General features: G+C 40.4%; 1 protein-coding gene across 8 annotated transcripts in view; it reads left to right on the top strand.

Annotated features, from left to right (window-relative positions):
- fryl (furry homolog, like) overlaps positions 1 to 24,203 on the top strand; it is a 72,948-nt gene that overhangs the window by 17,164 nt on the left and 31,581 nt on the right. For 5 of the 8 annotated variants that reach the window (XR_015846401.1, XM_088314194.1, XM_088314190.1 and 2 more), the window contains exons 3-21: positions 7,110 to 7,321; positions 8,354 to 8,407; positions 9,756 to 9,895; positions 9,972 to 10,068; positions 11,085 to 11,164; positions 11,710 to 11,790; positions 12,506 to 12,674; positions 13,594 to 13,686; positions 13,798 to 13,896; positions 14,637 to 14,738; positions 18,681 to 18,725; positions 20,466 to 20,569; positions 21,400 to 21,508; positions 21,617 to 21,703; positions 21,791 to 21,962; positions 22,143 to 22,275; positions 22,354 to 22,461; positions 23,110 to 23,347; positions 24,029 to 24,202. Coding sequence is in view for 7 of the 8 variants with exons in the window: in XM_088314190.1 (XP_088170316.1) it covers positions 7,110 to 7,321; positions 8,354 to 8,407; positions 9,756 to 9,895; positions 9,972 to 10,068; positions 11,085 to 11,164; positions 11,710 to 11,790; positions 12,506 to 12,674; positions 13,594 to 13,686; positions 13,798 to 13,896; positions 14,637 to 14,738; positions 18,681 to 18,725; positions 20,466 to 20,569; positions 21,400 to 21,508; positions 21,617 to 21,703; positions 21,791 to 21,962; positions 22,143 to 22,275; positions 22,354 to 22,461; positions 23,110 to 23,347; positions 24,029 to 24,202 (2,297 nt within the window). In the remaining variant the exon portion in view is untranslated. Of the gene's footprint in view, positions 1 to 1,925; positions 2,432 to 7,109; positions 7,322 to 8,353; positions 8,408 to 9,755; positions 9,896 to 9,971; positions 10,069 to 11,084; positions 11,165 to 11,709; positions 11,791 to 12,505; positions 12,675 to 13,593; positions 13,687 to 13,797; positions 13,897 to 14,636; positions 14,739 to 18,680; positions 18,726 to 20,465; positions 20,570 to 21,399; positions 21,509 to 21,616; positions 21,704 to 21,790; positions 21,963 to 22,142; positions 22,276 to 22,353; positions 22,462 to 23,109; positions 23,348 to 24,028; position 24,203 lie in introns of those variants that run through there. The other 3 variants (XM_088314195.1, XM_088314191.1, XM_088314192.1) reach the window with 2 other exon arrangements.

Raw genomic sequence — 24,203 nt, 5'->3', positions numbered from 1 at the left:
ACACACTCGCACAAATGAAATAATTTAATACAATTGAAGAATTAATTTGTATTTGTCACATTCTCATTCAGTTCAATACATACTGGGCTGCTAATTCTGGTGTCTTTGCCACCTGGGGCCAGTATGAAGGCCAAGTAATACTTGTTGTATCTTGCTTAGCAATTAGGTTGGATTCCGACAGTTGTTCTTTGCAGAGGATAAAGAAAATAATCGTCTGTCTACTTTGTGTTGCTGCATCTTTTGTGGTCAAATATCTAGTTAAAAGGTTTTAACACAGCCGCTTAGACGGCAATCATTGCTCATGTTAGCATTAGCCTTAAGTGACGTACGCAATGTCTCATTCTTGTTTTTAATTGTTTTGTTTGACTGTCAACCAAACTGAGCTGACTCACATTCAAATGCCATTGTATATAATCACGTTTCCTTTCTCCCGATACTAGTCTGACTAGACTTACTAAGAAGCTGTTATTGATTCCTGCTGTCAAATTACAAGGAAAAGGAAACGACCACTTAGCCCTGCGAGCGTCGTCAGCGTGCATTGGCTTTGTGCAGCGTGTGTGTTTAACTCTCGATGTGAAAAGCGCCTGAAACATTGATGTCGTGCGTAAGGTTGTGTTATGAGGGAGGGTTCAGACTAGCACCCTCGAAGTTCTTTGTTCACTTTCTCTCTGGTTGATCAGCTGTGAATGTGGTCTTCGAAATTCAGACAGAAAATTTGCAAAAGTTTTGTGTGGTGGATAAAAGACGTATTTCACCGGATGGCATCCGTCCGTCTCTGTCAAGGCTACCTCAGATGCTGGACAAGTACATGACCTTCTGATTCTGATTCTGGGCGAAGATTTGTCATGTCAGTCAAAAGCTAAGAAGAGTGGCAGTGTTTTGGGCTGCCCCGGATTAAATATCATAGCTTTTGAAACCTGAAACGAGACAAGGGGTGATTTGTCTGCCTGTACGGATCCCGCCTACTACAGAAGGTCGTCAATTTTATTGTTGATAGATGTGACATTTCAAGGGTACGAGGAACACACAAGGAACTAGTGTGAGTAGCTTCGAATCAGTACGGTCTGACGACGTACAAGATGGGGTGCTCAGTTACTACAGTTTTTATTTGATTGTTTTATAAATGTATTTCATACAAATATTGAATCTAAATATTACTACTTCAACAGCAAACGTTAGTGATGAACCATGTGCTTTCCGACGAGCTCCGCATTTCACACTTTATTTAGATTCGGGGCTCGTTATCATGGAAACAAAAGCTGACAGTCAATGAAGGCGTGAACAGTGGCTCACTTGCACGAGAAAGGACCGCCCCCTCAAAACATTCTGTAATTCCCCATCCTTGTTATATTTAGACACCTGGAAACTGTGACCAAAAAAATGCATAATATGTCTCCTATTAGATTGTTTTGGAATAGCAGCGTCATATTGTCATATATATTTATTTTCCAAAGGCGTAGCCCTGCTGGTTGTGTTGTGATTGCGCGACCCTCCCGTTGTTCCTTCCCCTCCCACAACAGTCAACGATGACGCATCAGTTATTGCCGTGGTGTTTGACAGGAAGTGGCTTTTCATAGGCCAGCAGCCGGGAGGGGGGTAAACGCAGTGTTCCGCACAGTAGCTGCTCTGACACCGGCAGCATGTTGATGACATCATCACCACGGAGCCCACCCTCTCTTTCTCTTTCTGTCTCTCTAGTCTCCCGCCTCCTTCTGTTCGCTGTCGAAACAAGCTCTCTCTGTTGCTCTCTCTCGCTGTCTCTGTCTCTCTCTCTCTCTCTCACACACACACACACACACACTCCCCCTCTCTCTCTTTTGGTCTGTGTGAAAGAACGATGCTCGGGAAGGGGAGGAGGCCGCCTGCGAGCGAATGGGGAGGGAGAGCGCTTCGAGGGGGAGCTGAGAGAGGGGGGGGCTGCTGTACTAGCAGGCTAGTACTGGCACATTCACACACAGGAAGAGCTGCGGAGAGGAAATATCGCAGTGCGTTGTTAATACATATTTTACCTTTGCGCTATTTTATTTTTGTTGCTCTTCACCTCCTTTTTTCAAGACGATAAATTTAAGACACTTTCTGGATTATAATTCCATGCCTTACATGAAGGAGTCGGTGGATTGGCACTCAAGTGGATTGCTTCACTAGCCCCAAAACTTGGAGCTAACAACCTGGTGACACCTCTCCACCGGGGTCTAGTACCTCTCGTCTCAGGATGCCACTTTTGGCCGCTACCTGCGGAGGGTAGCGCAAGTTGTGTTTATATAACGAATGGCTTCCGAGAGGAGCGGTCAAATTGAGCGGAACCGTGCGAAAATTGTGCCTTGCTGGACCATGCCAAACTTTTGAGTCGGCGCCGCCATGCTGAGCCTGCAGGATTCGGTCTTCTTCGAGATCAGCATCAAATCTCTGCTCAAGTCGTGGAGCAGCAGCTGTGAGTACCTGGTGTTTACATACCGCAATCTTATCTGCGCAACATTGTTGCATTGAGCTCCCCCCCAATCTGGAACCTGTGTAAGGATTACTAATGGAGTGTCAGAATTACTGATTGTCTTCAGTCCAGACCAAGTCTGGCTCGTGTAGTGCAGGTGGCTACATTCAACTTCATCTTTGATTTTCACTTCCTCCAGAAAAACTTGCTATTGATGTTGTTGCTAGCCCGGAGCTCTACTACCGATTTTCACACATACCGACAATCGAGCCAAATTTCAGCGTTCTCCCCCCCTTCCAAATTGGCAAAAGCCGTATTCTTGGCTGTCTCCAAAAGATTTACTCGAGTAGGGATGCCTGATCATTATTTTTATTTTGCGCCTGAGTGAGAGTTTTGTCACTTGACTATTAGTATCAGCCAACATCAAGTCTGATCCGTTATCTCATCAAATTTCATTTCATCACAAAATAATTCACACCTTAGGCTTGTATTTAAAGGTAAGTTGTTTGAATATCAATTTGCAAACCTGACTCTCTTTGAACTCATGTTCAACCTGTGCAGCTTTGCAGGCTTAATTTATTTTGTGCGGTCTTAAATAAAAAAACAATTGCCATGTGTTCTAGTACGTTGTAGCAAGAGTGACTTGTTAACGTCATATTTGTTTAGAAAAATGCCACAGTTTATTATTGTGTAATGTACTTACAAAGCGGTTTCAATTGTTGAAAATAAATAATTCACCCAAACATATCACATTATACATTATAATATTTTTGCCCTTGGTTAGTGAATCTGATAGTGTCCTGTGCCTACTTACTGTACTAACAAGGTCCCGGAAGTTGCCGCTTTCTGTTACTATCAACTCTGTTTTCCCACCCAAATCTACTTTGTGGAATCATTTAGAAGCACTCAACGCATTTCTTAGTCCCTTCATTTAACCCCCACCCTATTCCCAACCGTGCGCCTGCTTTTATAACCCTGCACTCCATCCCCTCCGGGGCAGCTAATGTTTCTCGACTATCGATCCGTCTTCCGCCTCTGTCCCATTATTAGCTTCCTCAGAAATCCAAAAGGCACTCGCTCCACAATCCCGCCCCGTAAATTATGTACAAATAGAGACACTCGCGCCGTTTGATTTGCGCCAGAGATTTGCTGTAAGCATGCAACCTCATACGCAAATCCAAGCTGTGAATCTCATCTCTCATAGATGAATGTTTTTGCTACTCATGAATTGGGACCATAACGCCAAGTCGGCCCATTGTGTCATCTTTCCTACTCGACGTTGAGATTATGATTCAGTCCATACGTGCGATCACACAGCGTTGAGCATTCCCGTCCCTGGAGCTATCCATGTACAGCACAATAATGACCCTTCAATGGAGCTTTAAGCACACTGATGACTCATCATTTTTGTGGCATCAATGCAGAGCGCAGAGTCACACAAGTGTAATTAACATAAAGCAACAATATGGGATCGATTTACCCTGCTGTATGTGCGAAACCGACTGTTGCCCCTAAGGTCAAAAGTCGCAACACCGATTGGACGGCACTTGTTGTGTTCGCATTATGGGATGAAACGTGGAGACATTACTGCCGTCGTCTGAGTTATGTGACGTTCACAAGCTGAGAAGTTAAGACAACGTGGTCATTTTCAGTCGGCAGTAAGCGGCAAAATGGCCGCACCCAGAGATGACTAAAAACGGGTGGATTTTGCTGCTTAATTCATATTCCACAAACACAATATTAATCCGAATATCGTGTTCAGACTTGTGGGGCCACAATTAACCGATTATTGTTCGGAACGTTTTTGACTTCTCCTTTAATGGCATTTTGAACGAAGCTAAATTCTCCATTCGTCCATCTTTTTAGCAATTATATATGACTCCCAAACAAAACTGCATTGCAATCAATAGTGCAACAAGGAGGCCATTCTCCACTCACCCCTCTTTCATGCTGCACAACTGCTACACCCTCCCTACTCTGGTTGCCAGTTCCTTGTTTGGGCCTCTCAAAACAAACGAGGCCATCATCAAATCAAAAAGCCAAACACTGCACCTTCCTTTTATGCTCGCTCTGATATCCTCTCCCCACGGAAAAGTTTTTTGGGGGAAATTCATTTCTAGTTAAAAGTACTGCTACGTGCCGGTGTTGGCGTGTTTGCTAATAGCTCATCAATCAACAACCAGAAAAAGAAATCCTGGATTATCTTTGTTTTAGTTGTAACTCGTCATAGCTAGAGCGTGTTGGGACATAATAACACATTTGGCAGTGCCATGCCACATAAACATTAGCAGCAGGTCTTTTGTCTGGTTAAAAAAAAGGGGGGGGGGACTCTCAGCTCTGCATTCCAGCCGTATGTGTGATTGTGCTGTTGTTGCTGGTTGTCCTGACAGTGGAAGTGAGCAGGCCGCCGGGAGTTTTTTTTTTTTTTTTTCTTTTCAATTTTTCTGTGACAAGGTGGAGTCACTATAGTTGTGTAATCGCGTTTCCTAAGTGAAAAGCAGCTCTCGTGCACATTGTATGCCTCGAGCAACAAGGTGTTATTTAAAAAGGTAAAAGTAAAAATAAAAATATCATCCAGCTTGCAAGTTGGTTTGTTTTTTGTGTCCAACATGTTTTGGATCCTCCGATATGAGTTTATGAAGTGTAAACCCAGTTGGGTGAAAAGTGTCTTAAGTTTTAACTTGCACCATTCAGATGATCGTCATTCGTAGATGAGGTTTAAAAATAAATGAATAAATTTTGTAATTTAGATAAATAAAATAATTGTATTCTATTAAGATTTTGAAAGTTTTATTAATAATTAATATTAAAATTAACACACAAAATTGTGGAATGCAAATTAATTTCACCAATGTTTTATTTTATTGTTCAGAATAAATACATTTTTAAATTATTTAATGAGATTAAAGAATATTTATATTAAAATTAAATTAAGTTGTTTGTTTTTTTATTCATTTTAGGAAACGTCAATGTTTTCTCTTCTTAGGAAAATGCAACATAAGCATTTTGTCTCAAGAATAGTGCAACATCAACAGTTTTGCAACATTTTTTTTTCCAGTTAATTGCGATTTCAGTTTTAATAAATAATAATTTTTAACAAATAATAGTTGTCGTCTTTTTTGGAAAACATGACATCAATACCTTGTTTTTTAGGTAAGTGCCACGTTAATCTTTTATTTTCAGGGCAGTGCAGAATGGGCAGTTTGTCTTCTCTTTAGGCTAGTACAAAATCGACAGGTTGTCTATTAATATAACTACTTTTTTCTAGCTAAGCAAATAGTTTGAGTTATTTTTCCGATAGCAGTGTTAATATTAATAACCTGATCCGTTATATTTTTAATTTAGTTAATTTTTCTGGTGCGATACCCTGAATATTTTTCCCCTGAAAGTTTGGAGTGCCAATCTGGATGACTATTTAGATCCAGAAGTTGTTCTAACTGAAGCAAAACTGAGTATTTAGTGAAAACGCGGCCACAAAATGGCATCTTTTTTTCCCCCGTACATTGGAGGTCAACTCACAAAAGAATGGACATTTGGAATTCCACAAATGACTGGCATGTCACAAACAACAACTTGTGAGGGGAGGGGGCTATTGCCACGCTTTTGTTGATTTTCTTCTTTGTTGTTGTTGACAAGTGAGCATTGGCGCGCTTGTGTGTGACGGTCCAGCTCGCCTGAGGCGGGAGAAAGACGATGAGGATGCCCAAAGTGTTGATTGGTTATTAAGCGAGAGGCCGACTGCGTGACATCATCGTAGTACAGCAAACAAAGACGAGGATGGTTTGAAGGGCTCTCTGTGCTGCACGACAACATGACCGCCACACACGACAGTGCGTCACAATGTGCTCAACATTCAAAGAAAATCCCAAGAAAAATTAGCGGGGCCATATTATGGAAAATGTACCGAGGAAATCCTTTGGGAGCTGTTTATTTCCCAAAACGTCTTTCTGCGCATGCTAAATGTGATGTAACAATTTGTTTACATTATTGAGTTTTTCTATCCGCGACTGTGTTCTACTAAATAATTGAAAATTTTTATTTATTACTGATCCGAGGTGTGACTGTGAGTGTGAATGGTTGTCGTTTTTTCGATGTATGGCCTGTGATTGGCTGGCAACCAAAAACCAAAAATATGATGAAATGCTGACAAAAAAACTAGCAAAAATATTCCAGTGACAGATGCAAAGTGGGGAAAAATGACAAAAAAAATAAATGTCATGCTTCAAACGCTTGTTAAAAAAACAACTCATCTTCTTTGACAAAGAAAGCTGAAAGCGAAAAGCAGACTCTTCCTGTGAGGGGAAGGTGAGGTAAAGGCATACTTGTTGTCGCCGTTGGCCACACACTTGGCTACACTCACAGCCATTGTGGGCCCAGACTACAAATTGTGCCACAGCCCTCACATAATTCTCACATGCACCATTCAAAGTTATGACTGTGAGCTGGCTGCGTGACAATGCGTTTCATGGGGGTTAGCGCCGTTTTCCTCAAGCCTATTGAATAGTAAATTGCCGCTATTGCTGTTCTTGCGATGGTCATATTGCAGTTGCGTAACTGTGTTCGAAACACCAATCGGCTCCTCACAATTTATAGGTTTACGTCTTTCCCTAATTTATTTTTATCTTCATTTTTCTTAACTCCATCTCTGCCTGACCCCTGACCTTTGCCTTTTGATCCTCAGCTTCCGCGCCGGTCAGCAGCAACAGCGTGAGTAGAAGACGTGCCCCTGCCTCTGTGACTCCCCTCCCGTGGGAAAAACACAACCTCGCAGCCATGTCCATCATCACCATTGACCCCGAGCTCAAGCCGGGGGAGTTTGTCATCAAGAGCCTGTTCGCCGAGTTCGCCGTACTGGCCGAGAAGAAGATCGAGATGGTGATGGCCGAACCGCTGGTGAGTGGCCTTTTTAACGACCTCGTAAACGGCCGAGACGTGAGCGGGAAGCGTTAGCGGATGCTCGTTAGCTTTATGTGTGTGGATTAATGCTTAACATGCTGCACTGATTGTCCTGCGCTGCACAATTCGGTATGAGCGCTGAAAGATGTAAAATAGTTCATTTTGATAAAAGATTGATGTATTCTCAATTTTGAAATCAAATTAGGATTAATTTTATTATTAGATGTATACGAAATTGATAAATGTACTATGTATGTAGTTATTTATTTTCTTAATTTTTTTTATATGAAAAGATAGCTTGGGCTACCTTTCATTTAAAAAAATAAACTAAAAAAGAGAGGGACTAGAATTTATACAACTTGGATGTGATTTTCTTTGTGATTTCTTTGCAGAGGTATTTAACGGAACTCAAAATCAAGTGGCTTAGACTCGGGACTGTTAATTATTAATTCCGGTAGTTAATTTTAAAAAGAAAATCACATCTAATAAAATTTAATTGTGATTAGCTAATTAGTAATTTAATAATAGAAATAGAAAATTGTAAAAAGTAAAATTGTTTATCTTATTAATGTTTTGGTATTTAGATACAGATATTGCAGTAAATAAATACGAATATTTGAATGTATTTATATAAATGATTGATTCACCAGTTTAATAAATTGTAATATTTATGTGTAATGGATATGTAATTTGATTTAGTTTATGTTTTATTTGTTATAAATCTAGACAATAAATGCAACAAATATTACAAAACTCAGTCCTACTGTTAACGGTCGTGCTCGTTTAAAAAAAAAAAAAAAAAAAAGTCAACCACTGGTTTATAGTACAAAGAAATAACGACTAACTTTTATGATGAATGACGAAGATGTAATGAAACTCATTTGCAGATTGCATGCAAGTGTAAAATAATTTTCAAGTGTTGCAATAAATACGAGGAAAATGCTTGGTTAAATTGATGTTTAAAAATAAAGATCGTTTGGCCTGTAACCACATGGTGACTATCCTACTTTGAATCTTTTCCTCCCACAGGAGAAACCTCTTTCCCGGTCCCTCCAGAGAGGGGAGGATGCACAGTTTGACCAGGTCAGTGCGGCAGTGTGAAATGTGGCCCTCCCTCCCTCCTATCCCCTCGCTGCCAAGTTCCATACTGCACTTGTGCGCAGTATTTGAATCCCCCCCCAGTTGCGGCCAATCAATGGGCCATTCAGCGGCCCATCATGTGTACAATGGGACCCGCTGCAGAGCTTTGTTCACAACAACACGAGGCCGATGAGGAGAATATACGGCGAGGGAAAGTCAGCCCGCAACGAAGCGCTGTGTCATCCTCGCCGCTAAATCTGCCACTCGCCGCTGGTCTGCATGCGTGTGTGTGGCGCTGTGTCTGTTTGTGTCCGCGTGTCTTTGTGATTTTTATTTTTTTTTTTGTGTCTTTTCGTGTGTGTGCGTGTATGTGTATCTCTGTCTGTCTCCGGGTGCTGATGTTTGTGGCTGTGTGTGTGTGGCTGCCTGGCGCCACGAGGGGCAGCGGTGGGCGTGCCGCTTGCGTAACTCCTCTGGCTGTGGTCCACGGTCGACGCCCTGCATGCCCGCTGACCGACGCCTGCCACGTCCAAAATCTTTCACTGTGTCGCGTGCTTGTTGTCACAGAATACACGATAAGCATTTCATTTTTATTCACCTGGGAGGTTTTTGCGTGTATAGTTTCTCCCGTCTGGGACAGATTTGAAAATCATTTTAAAAGGTGAATGTAATTCAAGGGGAAATTACTTTAGGAGATTGCTTCAGATTAAGAAATTCGCAGTTTTTAATGCATTATGTGGAAATGAGAGGAATGTTTTTGCAAATGAAAAGTCTAAAATAGTCCAGTGCTTTGTAAAGGAATGAAAACACTCACAGTGTCTCTCACATGCCTTTAATAGGAACAGTAACACATTACAACATCGGACAAAGATAATCAAATTAAAACAGTCTCGAAAAAAATCTGCTAAAATTCGGCCAATTTTTCCAGATTAGTTGTAAAGTAAAAATACCGAAGTACATAGTACTGGAAAACAGTCGCGCTTCGTGCTTGTAATTATCTGTATTGTTTTAAGCATGAAGGGACTTTAAAAAAAAAAAAGAATTAATTTTATTATTTATTAAATTAATTAATCAGGCAATTGATTGGTGATTTGAATTTTCTTTTGCCAAATATCGGAATTGGCATCATCTTAAAAATATCCATATCGATCACGCCCTAGTTATTCCGGTCGTTAACAAACCTGAATTTCACAGAGAAGCTAGACGAGACTGTCTTCTGCATCTATTTGCCAAATATATTTTGGTGGCAGCAAGCGGATGAAATACTGTGAATACTTCTGGAGGCATTGTACGAGGTTGTTGTCGCTGTATTTGTGGGTGGTGATGTTTTTTTCATTTTTTTTATTCCCAGTTAATAAGCTCTATGAGCTCCATAGCCGAACACTGTTTGCCCTCCCTGCTGCGTACGCTGTTCGACTGGTACCGGCGGCAGAGCGGCACCGAAGACGAGTCATACGAGTACAGGCCGCGTTCCAGCACAAAGTCCAAAGGGTGAGATGGATCGCTGAAGTTTATCAATTTTTCTTTTCCCTCCCATGACTTTTGTTTTGTTTTTTTGTTTTTGCAGAGATGAGCAGCACCGAGATAAAGACTACCTTCTGGAGAGGAGGGATTTAGCCATAGATTTCATGTTTTGCCTGGTGTCAGTGGAAGTTCTCAAACGGGTGAGCTGTTGTTGCCGCTTTGCATGCTGCTTTCCATTTTCCATTGTTTTGCATGTGCCGGGCAGTGTTTGAAAAAGTACTTGCACTCTGTACTGAATTAAAACTCATTCACTGCCTTTAATGGCTACGTATACCAAATATGGCACGCTGACTAAGCTTGTAATGATACAGTATTGAAACCGAAAATCTTGTTCCTCTTAAGACGTGACCCACTGTAAGTTTAAAACGTCAGAACATCGACATTCCCCTTCCAACTCCAGCCACATGAGCTCATGTTGCTACCATACTTATTGAAATGAATATTGTTTAAAAAAAAAAAAATATCCGGTGATGATCACCTGACTAGAGTCAGCGAAACTGTGGCTACTGCTAATGCTAATTCAACTACTTTTTGTGAGGAGAGCAGACTGGAGGCGAGGAGGAAATTTGCTCGAACCACAAACAACCGTGAAATTTCAGACCCTCCACACTCATTTAGTGCCGCAGTATGATAATCGTGTCGTTGACATATCCCATTTGGTGTAATCTACTTGAGTACAGTAACAAAGTATTAGTTACTTCCCCCCACTGGTGCCTGACATGACGACGCTAAAGCAGGGAGTGTCCCAAAAAAATAACTTCCTTGACTGAATCACTTTGGTGCATGTGCATTATCCCTCCTTATGACTTTCATCTATGAATAGCGCACAGTAAGGAAAGTTTTTCTTCCATTTTAAAAGCTTAATTGTTTTGAGGAATGTGCGTTACTGTTGTCATTGAGGCCTTTACCCACAGGGGGTGCCTCGTAAATCAACACTTCCACCATTTCCAGCCTTGGTGCGTGGCCAAAGGAGACATCCAAATTTTTAAGCAACATTCCCAAAGCCGTACCCCCGGGAGACCAGCTCCAACTTGCCCTTGGCTCTGCTCCTGAAGGAAATGAAATGTCGCAATGTGAAAAAAACAAAACAAATAAAAAACTGAAAAAAATGTATCACTGCTGATTAATAAGAGTAATTTGTTCATGTTTGTCACAGATTCCTCTTCATCCAGTGCCGGACGCTTTAGTACACGAAGTTCTAAACCTGGCATTTAAGCACTTTAAACACAAAGAGGGGTAAGTAAACACAACCACATTCATTGACTTCGCTTTGAACACAGCATGTGGCTCTGCCCTTCGTATCTTTGTTTTTAATTGAGCTTTTTAAATGTCTTACGTTGTTTATGTATTGTTTTTATTATTTATTCACATACACCACACAGTTTCAGCTGTGATTGTTTTTTTTAAAGGGCGTTATGAATAAAGTTGAGTTTGATCTGTTCCCTGACCACGCTTGTGACTCAAAACACTCACACTAACTCAAATAATCTTTCCCCACTAAATGAATGGAAATTAAATACTCCCAGGCTGCAGAAACACCTACAAAAACTTGTGTTACGTGATTATGAATAAGAAAAGTAGCACTCTGCAGTATTGTGCATTATGCTACTGTAGCTAGCACTCGTAACTTCAATTTCTGCTCTTAACTCAAGATATAAAGAATTGGTTAAGTGAAGCAAAAAGTTACGGTGTCTTTGACAAAGCTAAAACGTGTGTGATTTTTGATTTGGTGTAGTTATAAAAAAAAAACGTGACTGGATTATGCTCTGATCTCATTGCAGATACTGTGGGCCCAATACAGGCAACGTGCACATCATCGCAGACTTGTACGCAGAGGTCATTGGAGTTCTCACGCAGTCAAAGTGAGTTGTTTTTTACCCTACACATGGTTTTGCTTGTCACTCCCAGTGCAAGGGAATTACAGTTAAAAAAAAAACAAACCAGCATTAAAGAAACATTTTCACCATTTGAAATAAATATTGCAATGAGAATAGAAACTGAAAGTGCTTACAATAATTAAATCAAACTATAATTATAAAATGTTGATGCTAGCAATTATAAACTGTACTGAACGTGACTGTACATGGACAGACGGTCACTTAACTCAAACTGTGAAGGGAATTGCAAAGTCTCCAAGCAGCAAGAGTCACACATATGGTATAGACTCATATTAATCATATAGAAACAACCAACAAAGTCAAAATAAATACAAACAGAAACATTGAGGAGGAAAGAAAATACATGATGAAAACCAGAAAAGCTAATAAATTGTGTTAAATTAGAATGTTGCCCGTTGCTATGTGCACTTACTGCACTTACTTTACATTTGATTTGTGGTTGGTTGCTCATCTCTCATAACTGAATACATTTGATGTTTTTGCTACACATAACTTTGTAACTGTGAATGTTTTAATCTAGCAAGTCCCCCATTGCACAACAAAACTAAAGCTAACACTAAAACTAGTAAAAAAAATAAAATAAGCACAGCATTTAAAGCTAAACTAATCAAAACCTGCTCTAAAAACCAATTAGTGCTAACTTATAATCATCTGTCGCGGCGTGTGTGTATCTTTCTAGGTTTTTAGCAGTGACGAAAAAGTTCAACACAGAGCTGGATGAGCTCCGGAAAAAAGAGCAGAGTCCCTACATCGTGCAGTGCATCATCAGTCTCATCATGGGCATGAAGTTCTTCCGGGTCAAAATGTACCCTGTGGAGGATTTCGAGGCGTCCTTTTTGTTCATGCAGGTGAATTATCCACTTATAGAAACCTACTTGCACGATGAAACTTCCCATGAAAGCGTTTTAATATCTTTACTAGCATGCCAAATCTATCCTACTAGCACCTACGAGTACATGGACCTTACGCTAGATATCAAAGATGTGGAGTAAATGTTCCAACTGCTTTGCTCACGCAGGACACGCCTGTGAACGTTTGTCATAATAACAATCGGCTGATAAGATTGTTTGCTAAATCACACCAGACGTTATTTTTTTTTTACAGCTTTACCGCTCCGTTCAAAGCCGGTAGCGCCTCATAAAACCCGATGAATAACTGCCCAAAGGTTTTGCCAAGAAGCATGCGCATGTCTTCCTAAGATTCCTTTTCCCATTCATCTCTTCGCAAAGCATTAGTTGTTGCCTCGTAAGCGCCTTTAATGAAGCGTACAGTGGTTTATGTCCTCATTTTATCCCGTCTCGGTTTTGTTACGTGTTGTGTCAAAATGCATTGCTTTTTTTCTAGCTTTTTTTTTTGCACCCGAATTACAAAACAGCGCAAAGTCAAAACTATTTCCCCCATCGGAGTTTGTTCAACTGTAAATAATGTCGTTTGTTATTTTATTTTATTTTTTGTGAGTACTTGTTTAAGTAAAAAAAAAAAAACATTCTAGATTCATCAAAGAAGCTTATATTCATAAATAAAATTACCGATACGTAATAAAAATGAAATGCCATTATTTGGCATACGATCAGTTGCTTAAACAATTTAATCTTAAGTAATGCATCACTTAGATTTGAGAGCTATTATTTAAAGCTATGCGAAGAACATGAAGCCCAAATTGTAATATCGCCAAGATCGTTGACACAGCCAAGTTGGAAGTCGGGCCTTCTCATTAGCTGAATGCTGCATGTTCAAGTCCACAAGTGTGACCTCATGTCTTTGTAGGAGTGTGCCCAGTACTTCCTGGAAGTCAAGGACAAGGACATAAAACACGCTCTGGCCGGCCTTTTTGTGGAGATCCTCATCCCAGTTGCGGCTGTGAGTAAAGCCAGTTTGCTCGCTTGATTCTCTCCTCTCAAATGCCTGGCTTAGTGTAATTGTGTTATTTGGAGCCTGTCTTCCGGTAATAAGTTACTTTTTGTCCTCCAGGCGGTGAAAAATGAAGTCAACGTGCCGTGCCTGAAGAACTTTGTGGAGAAGCTGTACCAGACCACGTTTGACCTTAGCTCCAGAAAGAAGCATTCTTTGGTCAGTGTGCCGCCATATTTGGGTCAAAAGTATTTGGTAGAATGTCTATGGTTTATTCATTCTTATGCTCCACATTGGATAATCACAGAGTTCTTATGTCGTGAGGTTCAGGCCCCAGTTAATTTAAGAATGACTTAGGCAATTATATTATTAGGATAATGATAAAATAGTGGTCGGTTGCTAACCAAAACAGGAACACTGAAGCATGCAACTTATAAAATCTAACCTCACATTTCCTGAAGTTTCTAAACTGGAAAATAACTCCTTTCATTGATGCTGTTTTTCGAATTGCGGACATTACAGTCTAGTTGCTAACCAAAACAGGAACATGTAAATATAATACAACCCACATCTACAATAAATCTAGTTGACCGTGTCTCACCCAAAATCTTTTTTTGCACTCTTGTAGGCCATTTTCCTGGCATTTTGGTGCTACTACTAGGGTCCAGGAGGCTACTAGTGCCTGATGCGTGCCTACTAGTTGGGCCTAATGGTGTTACTAGTGCGGCTGTTTGTCATTAAGGTTTAACTGACACTAGTCAAGGAAAAACTCGACTAGTAAGACCTGTGCCTTACGCAGGTAGCCCGTCAGTTGTCTCATTAATGAGGACAAAGAATGTACTAGTACGTGGAACCAATGATGGATGTTCTGAAGGATTTAGAATAACTGCTGAAACGGGCTTTCATACCCAACATACTTGTTGGTTACTGATGCTTATACTGTTTTTTTGCCCATCCAGGCTCTGTATCCCTTGGTGACCTGCTTGCTGTGTGTCAGCCAGAAACAGTTCTTCCTCAACAACTGGCACATCTTCTTGCAGAACTGCCTCTCGCATCTAAAGGTAACGCCCCCGAGGTTTGCGATCCGTACAGCTCGCACAAAGACTGTATGGAGTCCGCGGACTGCGCTCGACAATGCCTTAATTCACTTTTGAGTCCTCATGACTGGCGTTACGTAATCCTGCGCTGGTATTTTGGTAATAGAAACCAACAGCGTGACTGTTTTGCTTTCATTGTTGTGATGGGTAACTTGTTGCTGCTGATTGAATTAGGAGCCGCCGGGTTGTGACTGGTGTGCCATGTGGTTCCGTCTTGAAGATCATAATGTTGTGTCCCTCTCATTGTCAAGCGGCATATCTGGACAGGAATAGCACTTGATTGCATTGGCTGACAGGACGGGCTTTGTTCACAGAGCAGGGAAAAAGGAATCATTCCATGCTCCAAGGACAAAATGCCCAGTTCTCTAAATTTAAGTGGCTTCTGGAAGCTTATGTGGGGTACACCTCTTAACGATTTTCAACATCGTAACCAATTTTTAAAATGTATTGTCATGCACGGCCAACAAATCACGATATTATCTCTATTTTCCAAGAAGATTTGGGATAAAGAGAAATTATCATTCTTCACACACCCCACACCACTGGATTTAGATTCATCCGACAAACAGGTCTTCCTGACTTTAAAGGAAAAAGCTCAAATTCGACTTGATTATCGTTATGTGTGTACCCCGCTTAAGGTAACCTCAGTGGACAAGCTCGGTGATGAAATTCTGTAACTTTGCTTCAAAATGTTATTTTGGTATTTCCAAGTGCTGTTTTTACTCCGGTTTGTGAATGCCTCCTCGGAAATCAATGAAATCGAGTCTCCTCTTTCCTTATCACCTTGAAACCGAACAGAATGATCCGACTCAATGACTCTTGTTTCCACTCTCACCTTGTTTGATCCTTGTGGAGATTGTTTGTAGAGTGTGTACCGTCATTGTGATTTTTAGTAGGTAGCTCCGAATTAACAATAATTCTCTCTGGACGCTAATTCTGATTGTGGTTCAGGATTTAGGATCATTTTTAGGGTTGTTGTTGTTGTTGTCATTACATGAATGATTTTCCCGTAATAGGCTTTATTTTAACCCTGTGGCATCAGAGAGTTAAAAAAATGCATACACAAACCGCTTTTTTGATGTCCGGTCTATGTTGCTAACCAAAACAGCAGAACAATACACATAAATATGATACAATGACATCCACACAAAATAGCAAGAAAACACCATCAGCATGTTATATGAGACAATTAGGGCAGGTTTCTGTCACGTTGTCAATGCGGGTATTGGTGTTTGACCACGTGTACTCCGCATGCACCACATGCACTGATCCACTTTGCTGATTGAGAAGTGGAATATGGCGGCTTGGTGATAAAGCGCTGCTGCCACAAATTAAAATCATATTTTACTGTCTTTTACGGCCCCAATTTTTTTTTCTACTATGGGCTATCCGTGTAGTCATGGTAACAAACGCTGCATTGGCCTCACAGTGGAGGTGGGCGGGCTGAGCAGTGGCTCATTTGCATGAGACAGGACCGCCCCGTCAAAACAGACCAAAATTGTCAGTTTGTTCGGGGAAAACTGTCCGTTTTTTCCCCCTCAATACATCAATGCTTAAGCATCGTGCCAAACATATGAGAGCATTGGGCCGGCCATTGTATTTGCATGCCAGGATGGAGGGAGGCATTTTGCTTCTGCTGGGAACGCCAGACAAGGATCTCACGGAGAACAAAGGGGTCATTTGTCAAAAACTCAACAGCTCTGTGTAAAATAACACATGGGCCGAGTAGTAATTGCCTTCCCACCGGCCTCCTCCCACTCCCTTATCAGTGTCAAGCAATTGGTATTTGCTTGCTATGATGGTTCTGTCCAATTTTAAATTTGCCACAGGATTAAAATGCAACGCTTGGATGATTCAAATTGTGTCAAAAATACAGCTTGTCGCTTTGTAGGTGAAAAGTTTGTAGACTTGGTTTTGTTTGCCTTTTCTTTCAACCACATTGTCTTTTTTTATTTTATTTTATTTTTTCCACATACAGTGGAACCTTAAAAGTCCAAAATTCATCATGTTGGTTAACTTGTAAGTTGGTCAAGGTAATTTAAAAAATAATAATCCTCATATGAAATTACGGCAAATAATGTCATAAAAAAACTAAATGTGCAGGCAGTGTAACATTTTAACTTTTCAATCAGCTAGCCAGCCCAAATGTTCCTAGGTCAATTATTTTACATATTGACTTTTTACTGTTTTAATCACTAACTGTACCTTTATAAAATAATTTTACATACACCTTTTGACCATTTTTGACCTAATCAACAAATGACCAGGCCCATCTCGCCATTTTAAAAATTCAATTGGCCCTTGAGCAAACTTTGAATTTGAACACAATTATTCAACTTTTGGGGTCTCCCACTGTACGTGAAATTCCCGCTCCCTGTGTGTGTGTTCCCATCACCTCCTCTCTGTCTTCTGTTGTCTGCTCATGTGACTTAAATTGCAGGTCACAGCACATCATCATCACATTAGTTTTTTTTTTTTAAATAGTTCTTAGAATTATGTAACATACAGTGCATCCGGAAAGTATTGACAGATTTTTTTTCCCGCATTTTGTTATGTTACAGCCTCATTCCAAGATGGAAAAAAAATGTGTTCCTCAAACGACAATGTGAAACGTTTTTTTTAATTGTTTGCAAATGCATTAAAAATAAATCACTTGTACCAAAGTATTCACAGCCTTTGACACGAAGCTCAAAATTGAGCTCAGGCGCCTCATATTTCACCCTGATCATCCTTGAGAGGTTCTTCCATCTTAATTGGAGTCCACCTATGGTAAATCCAGTTGGTTGGACATCATCAACTCTGTCAGCGCTGCAGTGGCTCTCTTCCAGAAGCACAACCATTTCTGCGGCATGCCACCAATCAGTCCTGTATGGTATGACCAGACCAAAACCTGGACGGAACTACCTGAAGATAAAGTGTGCCAGGCTTGTGGCAATGGGTAAAGAAAAGCTTGAGGCTGTAATAACTGTCAAAGGTGCGTCAGCAAAGTATTGAGCACTGGATGTGAAGACATATCTATATGAGATTTTATTTTTACAAAATTTTCAAAAATTAAAAAATTCTTTTTCATTTTGGGATGAGGCTGTAACAAAACCAAACACTCTGAATACTTACGAATGCATTGTACACTACTCCTAAAAAGTTAGGGATATTTGCCTTTGGATGACATTTCGGCATGAACCTAAAATGTGCTACAAACTGTAAATTGACGTTTGATTTTCTTGAGTGCGCATGTCCAACTTTTCAATGTTTCAGTACTTTCTGCAATTTCTGTCTCAACTCGCACTGAGGCTCTTACAACCAGTTAGCCAACTCTACTGCCCTCATTTGTTGACACCCACATAACTCACCAGGCCAGGACACCCCTTTTTAAAACACTAAGTCACAGATACTACAGTGGAATGTGAGGGTGGTGATCCAAAGTGAACAAAAATAAAACCTGTATCTCACATTATTGTTTTTAAAAATGCTGCATAAATATTTATCCAATTAATAAATGGGATAATCGGTAGATGTTCTTTGATTGCTGCAGCCCCACTTTTGGATCAACATTTTCAAGAATCATGCCTTTTTGTGAATTTTGCTGTTTAGCTCCATGTTAGAGAATAACAAGTTAGAAAAAAAGTGTTGAATAGTTGGACATTCAAAAGTTTGATTGCCTCCCTCATTTGAATTCACCTGTGGAGGTCATGGTGCATTTTAGTTTCACCCTGAAATGTCCCCTAGCTAAATATTGCTCATTTCTTGTGTGTCTGGTATTAGCATGTGAGGTTTTGTTTTCTTCTCATTTTTTGTTTATAACTGGCATGTTTTTATGTGTCTTTGTGCTTACTTTCCCCACCAACCTTCATTCTTTGCTTGCTGTCATTTTTCTTTCCCCCCACCCCTCACGTCCACCCGCTCCAGATGCCGTCTAACAACAGCATCCGAAAGCAGATTGAGACGCTGCAGGTGAGTTGTTGGGCGTCCTCGTCGCGTCACGCCTCTCTGCCTGCCCGGTGAAGGCTTTTGTTTACTGGGGCGGGGACTTCCCATAGTTTCCAAATCGAAAGTGTGAGGAAAGTTGTTGGTGTCGAGCTGGTTTGCATGATGATTATTTGTACGGTAGATTGTATATCAGCGTTGGAGCAAAGTCTTCTTTGGTTTCTCGTTTGTTGACTTTTGTTATGATGGAAGAACAGTATTACAGGATATGCCATGTTTTATATTCAGTTTGAATTGCTGTGTTCATTCACTAAATGGTATATAAAGGATTAAACCGTGCATATTAATACATTGTAGGTCTCCTTCTGGTGTGCACATTTTGCGCTTCAGGGTGGCAGTATAATAGACATTCAGATTTACAAAAGAGCCAGTCACAACGCTGAGTAAGCTGGAGTAATAGTCGTTTTTCAAAGAGGATATATTATATGAACCAGTACAGTATGTGTTGCTCCACCGTTTGTGTTCAAATATCTGCCGGTTTAAGGGTTATTGCATTGAAAACGAAATGTATAATTTCTTTATTCCGTGATTAGTTCAACAGGATAGCTCTTTATTATTATTAGTTTTTTTTATTATTAATTTCTCAAGGGTTAGGATAAATTTAGTAGCCAATTATCTGGTTAGATTAATACAACTATAATAAAAAAATTAACAATTATGTTAACCAATTTTTTTTATCTATACTAATATTTTTTTCAACCTCTGTATTTCTCACATCTTTTTAAATCGTTACTGTTTGCCAGTGGCCAAGCAAAATAAGATAATAAAAAAAATCTTCTGTCTTGCATGGATGAAAGTGCCCAGTGAAAATACGTGCATGAAAGCACCATGATGAGTTTAGTCATGCACGTTCCAATCTCGGGTCTGTTGCCCTACGTCCGTCTACAAGCTTTCGAGTCTCATTACTCGGGCGCCTGCCGACAAGCCTTTATTGGGGTTTAGTTATTCATAAATGTTTGACGCTGATGCTGATGCCGTTGCTTCCTCATTTTTTTATGTTGAAGTTGAGCCAGATATCGCTCATGTAAGTTGGCAGCACCCTTCCAGCGAAAGGGTCGCTTTAAGCAAGGTCATTTATAAATATTGAAATCAGCTTAAAGTTGTTATATTTTTCTCAGTTGTTGCTGTATTGTTGTCTGATTTTGCCAAATATTTGTAATGTTGTATGTAATAATTTTGGGACCAAAACCAAATTCATGCACGTAAAATAATGTGGTCCATCACAAAGCTGTTGCCTAGTTGTCATTTTTTCCATTGTCGTTGGGATGATATTTTTTTTTTAGATTTTTGTTCATGTGTAACACTAACCGATGTGTGTATGTTTTTTCCCTTATTGTTTAATAGAACAGTTGCTTCAGGTCCCTGGAATGATCTACAAAAAAATGCTCCTCAAGATTTTAAATTTTCTCCCCAAGTTAGGTCATTGATTAGCAAAACTGCTTCAAGGGGGGGGGGGGGGGGGGATGCATTTCGATCCTTGAGTAATCATTTTGAGAGGTAAATCAAATATTACACACGTCGGAGCATATTCAACAAAAACTAACCTACACCTGCTCAGTAGGTATAATAGACATGGAAATAGTATATGATTCTGAATGAAAACCAAAATGAAATCAAAATTAGGCACTTGCACCTGCAGGTTGAATCCAGCCTAAATGCGGACTGAAATTTGGTTGCTCACATGCGTCTCTGTTTTTACTCCCACAGAACAAAGACCCCAAAATGTCCCGAGTGGCTCTGGAGTCACTGTACAGGCTGCTGTGGGTGTACATTATCAGGATCAAGTGTGAGAGCAACACTGTCACGCAGAGGTCAGTCCTGATAGTTGTTTTGGAATTAGTTTCAAATTAGAGCACAAACTGGAACTACCTTTGCTGATTTATCATCGTTTGATGAATCTGCCTTGATAATGTCTCATCCCATCTGCGCTTGGCTATTTATGTTCTCTTACTTGTTCTAATAAACATTGATTGTGATCAGGGTTAGGGTTATTTTAAAAATATAAAAATATATATTTTTAACTTTATGCCCAAGAGAAGGTCTACTCACTTTAGTGAGAATTAATTTGAACTTATTACATTTTAAAAATACAACATTTTGCGATTAAAAATAAATATGTATATAAAAAAATATTGTCAATGTATCAAAACAAACTGTGGAATTTTAATAAGAAATATAACGCTCTAGAATATTTTTTTACAATAAATAATAATAAATAAAATAAAAATATCCAGTAATTACATTTTTTTTTTGTTCCACTCAATGGACGTTGTGCTGCACCTTCAGGTGGGTGTGCCTTAGACACCACGGGCCAGTAGAGAAGAGACATACAGATATACATGGAGACGGCCGCAACTAAGTGCATTCAGCTGCCATTATAGTTGCTCTTTGCAGAGGATAAAGAAGCCATTGAGTGCTGACAACATGTCCTTCTTGAATTGTCGCTTCCAAGCTGCTGTTTGTTGGGAAGTGTTTACTGTCACCATACAAGCGCTAGTGTCTCAATTTTTAGCTCGCAAGTTAAAACAAAACAAATCGGCCAAACTCAGAAGTTGACTCACTTATAACGCCAGGTACCACTGTATCTTGAAGTTAAAGGCAGGTGCTTGATGTGCTTTTTCGGTTTTCTGCTTCCTCCCAGTCGACTACTCAGCATCGTTTCAGCACTTTTCCCCAAAGGCTCCCGCAGTGTGGTGCCACGGGACACGCCCCTCAACATATTTGTCAGAATCATCCAATTCATTGCTCAGGTAGCTCTTAGAAATGAAAAAATAAATTAAATCAGGATTTTTAAAAAATGTTTTTTTTTGGAGTCCCTTTACCCCAAATTTATTTTCTCCTGTGTCTCCGGATGCTAGGAAAGACTGGACTTTGCCATGAAGGAGATCATCTATGACCTCCTGTGCGTGGGCAAGTTTCACAAAACCTTCACCATTAACCCGGAGGTAAAGCATCACCAATAAACTCTTTTCTTTCATTTTTTAAAAAATATATATTGCTAGTCCATTATTTTGTCATCTCCTCCCTCCCAGAGGATGAATATCGGCCTGCGAGCCTTCCTGGTGATTGCCAACAGCTTGCAACAGAAGGACAGCGAGCCCCCCATGCCCACCACTAGCATCATCATGCCCTCTGGGAACACACTGCGCGTTAAAAAGATCTTCCTCAACACAACGCTCACTGATGAGGAGGCCAAGGTCATCGGTACGCTTGAGCCATGAAACATTTAGAGGCAGGAGAGGCTAGGTTTACTCATTGGCAAAGACATTAACAAGTGTTTATAGTTTATAGTCTACTCACCACTGATTTTTTTTTTAATTAAAAAAAAAAAAAAACAACAACAATATGGCAGATCAGCGCTAAATGATAATTTGTCGCTTCCAGGGATGTCCTTGTACTACCCGCAAGTGAGGAAGGCGTTGGATAACATCCTGAGACACCTGGACAAGGAGGTGGGACGCTCCATGAGCATGACCAGCGTCCAAATGTCCAACAAGGAGCCGGAAGATATGATCACGTATGTTCTCCATGTGCGTGTCTCTCTCTTGTGTGTGTATTTCGGTTTCATTTTCACCGTGGCTTAATTGGTTGACAGGGGTGAAAGGAAACCAAAGATCGATCTATTCCGCACGTGCGTCGCTGCCATTCCCAGACTGATACCAGACGGCATGAGCAGACAAGATCTCATCGAGCTCCTTGCCAAGTAAGTCTTCCTATTGAGTGCAGTGATACTGTGACTCAGGATTTTTTTTTCTCACCAAAGCTGCCGGTTGTTTTTTTTTTGTTGTTTTTTAATTTATTCGCATTGTGTTGCGAGCCAATTTGAGGTGCACATGATCTTCCAGCAATGAAGATATAAATTATGTACAAAACATTTGATTTTTTTTACATTGAAATTATGTTTGTAACCTATGAGGTTCTTCGCACGTTTTGAAATCATGGGCTGTTTTATACTAATGGTTTAAACTATTAATATTGGTAATTAATGCTAAGCACTTTTTGGATCGGTTTGGCTTGGTCCCTATCCAACGGCAAATAGCGGCTATTTTTCATTGTTAACAACATGTAATGAAAAATATTGAAGTGGTTTTTTTTTGTTTTTTGTTTTTTTGACAGGCTGGACTGGATTCATTTTAATGAACTTAAATGGGGAATATTGATTTGATAAACAGTGTTAACCGTGCTGCTATTTATGTATTAGACAAGGCAACGGTTTTTCTTGATACGTTTGAGGGGGAAAAAAAACATCTGAAAATTCGCAACACTGAACCGCATGTCTACATGGTTTCACTGCTAGCACCTTAGATCCATTCTTCCCCAATTTCTGCCAACCTTCTCCACTCACCTCCAGGCTGACCATCCACATGGACGAGGAGCTCCGCGGCTTGGCCTTCACCTCCCTCCAAGCCCTCATGGTGGACTTCCCGGATTGGCGCGAGGACGTACTGTCTGGCTTCGTCTACTTTATCATGCGCGAGGTGACGGACGTGCACCCCACGCTGTTGGACAACTCGGTCAAGATGCTCCTGCAGCTCATCAGTCAGTGGAGGCAGGTTGCGCAGAGCAACAACAGGAGTCACGATGTGCAGGTCAGTCACTTTTATGAGGTATCTACATTCACACTTGTTTGCTCATCACCGGAGATTCTATCCATGTTCACCTGCTATCTGTGAAAATCCACGATGTAGTGACCATTAAAAAAAACAAAAAAAACATTTTTTTCCAATTTCAACCCTCACACACTTTAAAACAGACACAAAATAGTTTTTGCTTCAATTCAAGAGACATTGATTGTGCTGCTCCTTCTGGTGTGCATGCATTGGCCACCTGGGGGCAGTATAATAAACGTACGGCTAAACTGTTCATACCGACTCCTCATTCTGCATTAAGCCACACAAATATTTCTTGTTCTTTGTATAGGATCAAATTTATAAGCCTGTAAGTATTGCAATATTAACTGTCTACATGCGTTGCTTGACCTTTTGTGTTAAAAAATCTTTTCTTAAACGGTTTTTAACATGCCACAGATCCTCAATTTTTTTTATTAAATATTTGGTTGATTTACTGTAAACAGTACAAAGGGAAAAACAAGTAAAATGTACTTTTTTATTAAGTAAATGAGGAAATGTCATTTTATTGAAACACTTCCCGTGCATATATTCACTTATTTTTTATTTAAAGCCATTTCAGACCAAAGTGTTAGTATGCAAGCAATTGAAAAGTCATTTTTCCTTAATATGTCGCCCTTCAACACAAGCTTGTCTCCACAGAGTTTGTCCAGCAGCCATTCTCAATCTGTGGATCGCCCGTCACTGGGCGTGCTGCACGTGGTGGAAGGTTTGGCCATGGTGGTGCTCTGCAGCTGTCGCCCTGCCACACGCAGGCTGGCTGTCAACGTCCTGAAGGAGGTCCGCGCACTACACACTGCGCTGGGCATCAGCAAGG

This window comes from Idiotropiscis lumnitzeri, chromosome 13, assembly GCF_059441095.1.
Source record: "Idiotropiscis lumnitzeri isolate Australia: NSW breed Sydney's pygmy pipehorse chromosome 13, RoL_Ilum_1.0, whole genome shotgun sequence".
Lineage (NCBI taxonomy): Eukaryota > Metazoa > Chordata > Actinopteri > Syngnathiformes > Syngnathidae > Idiotropiscis > Idiotropiscis lumnitzeri.
This window is presented reverse-complemented; position numbering and strand designations above follow the sequence as displayed.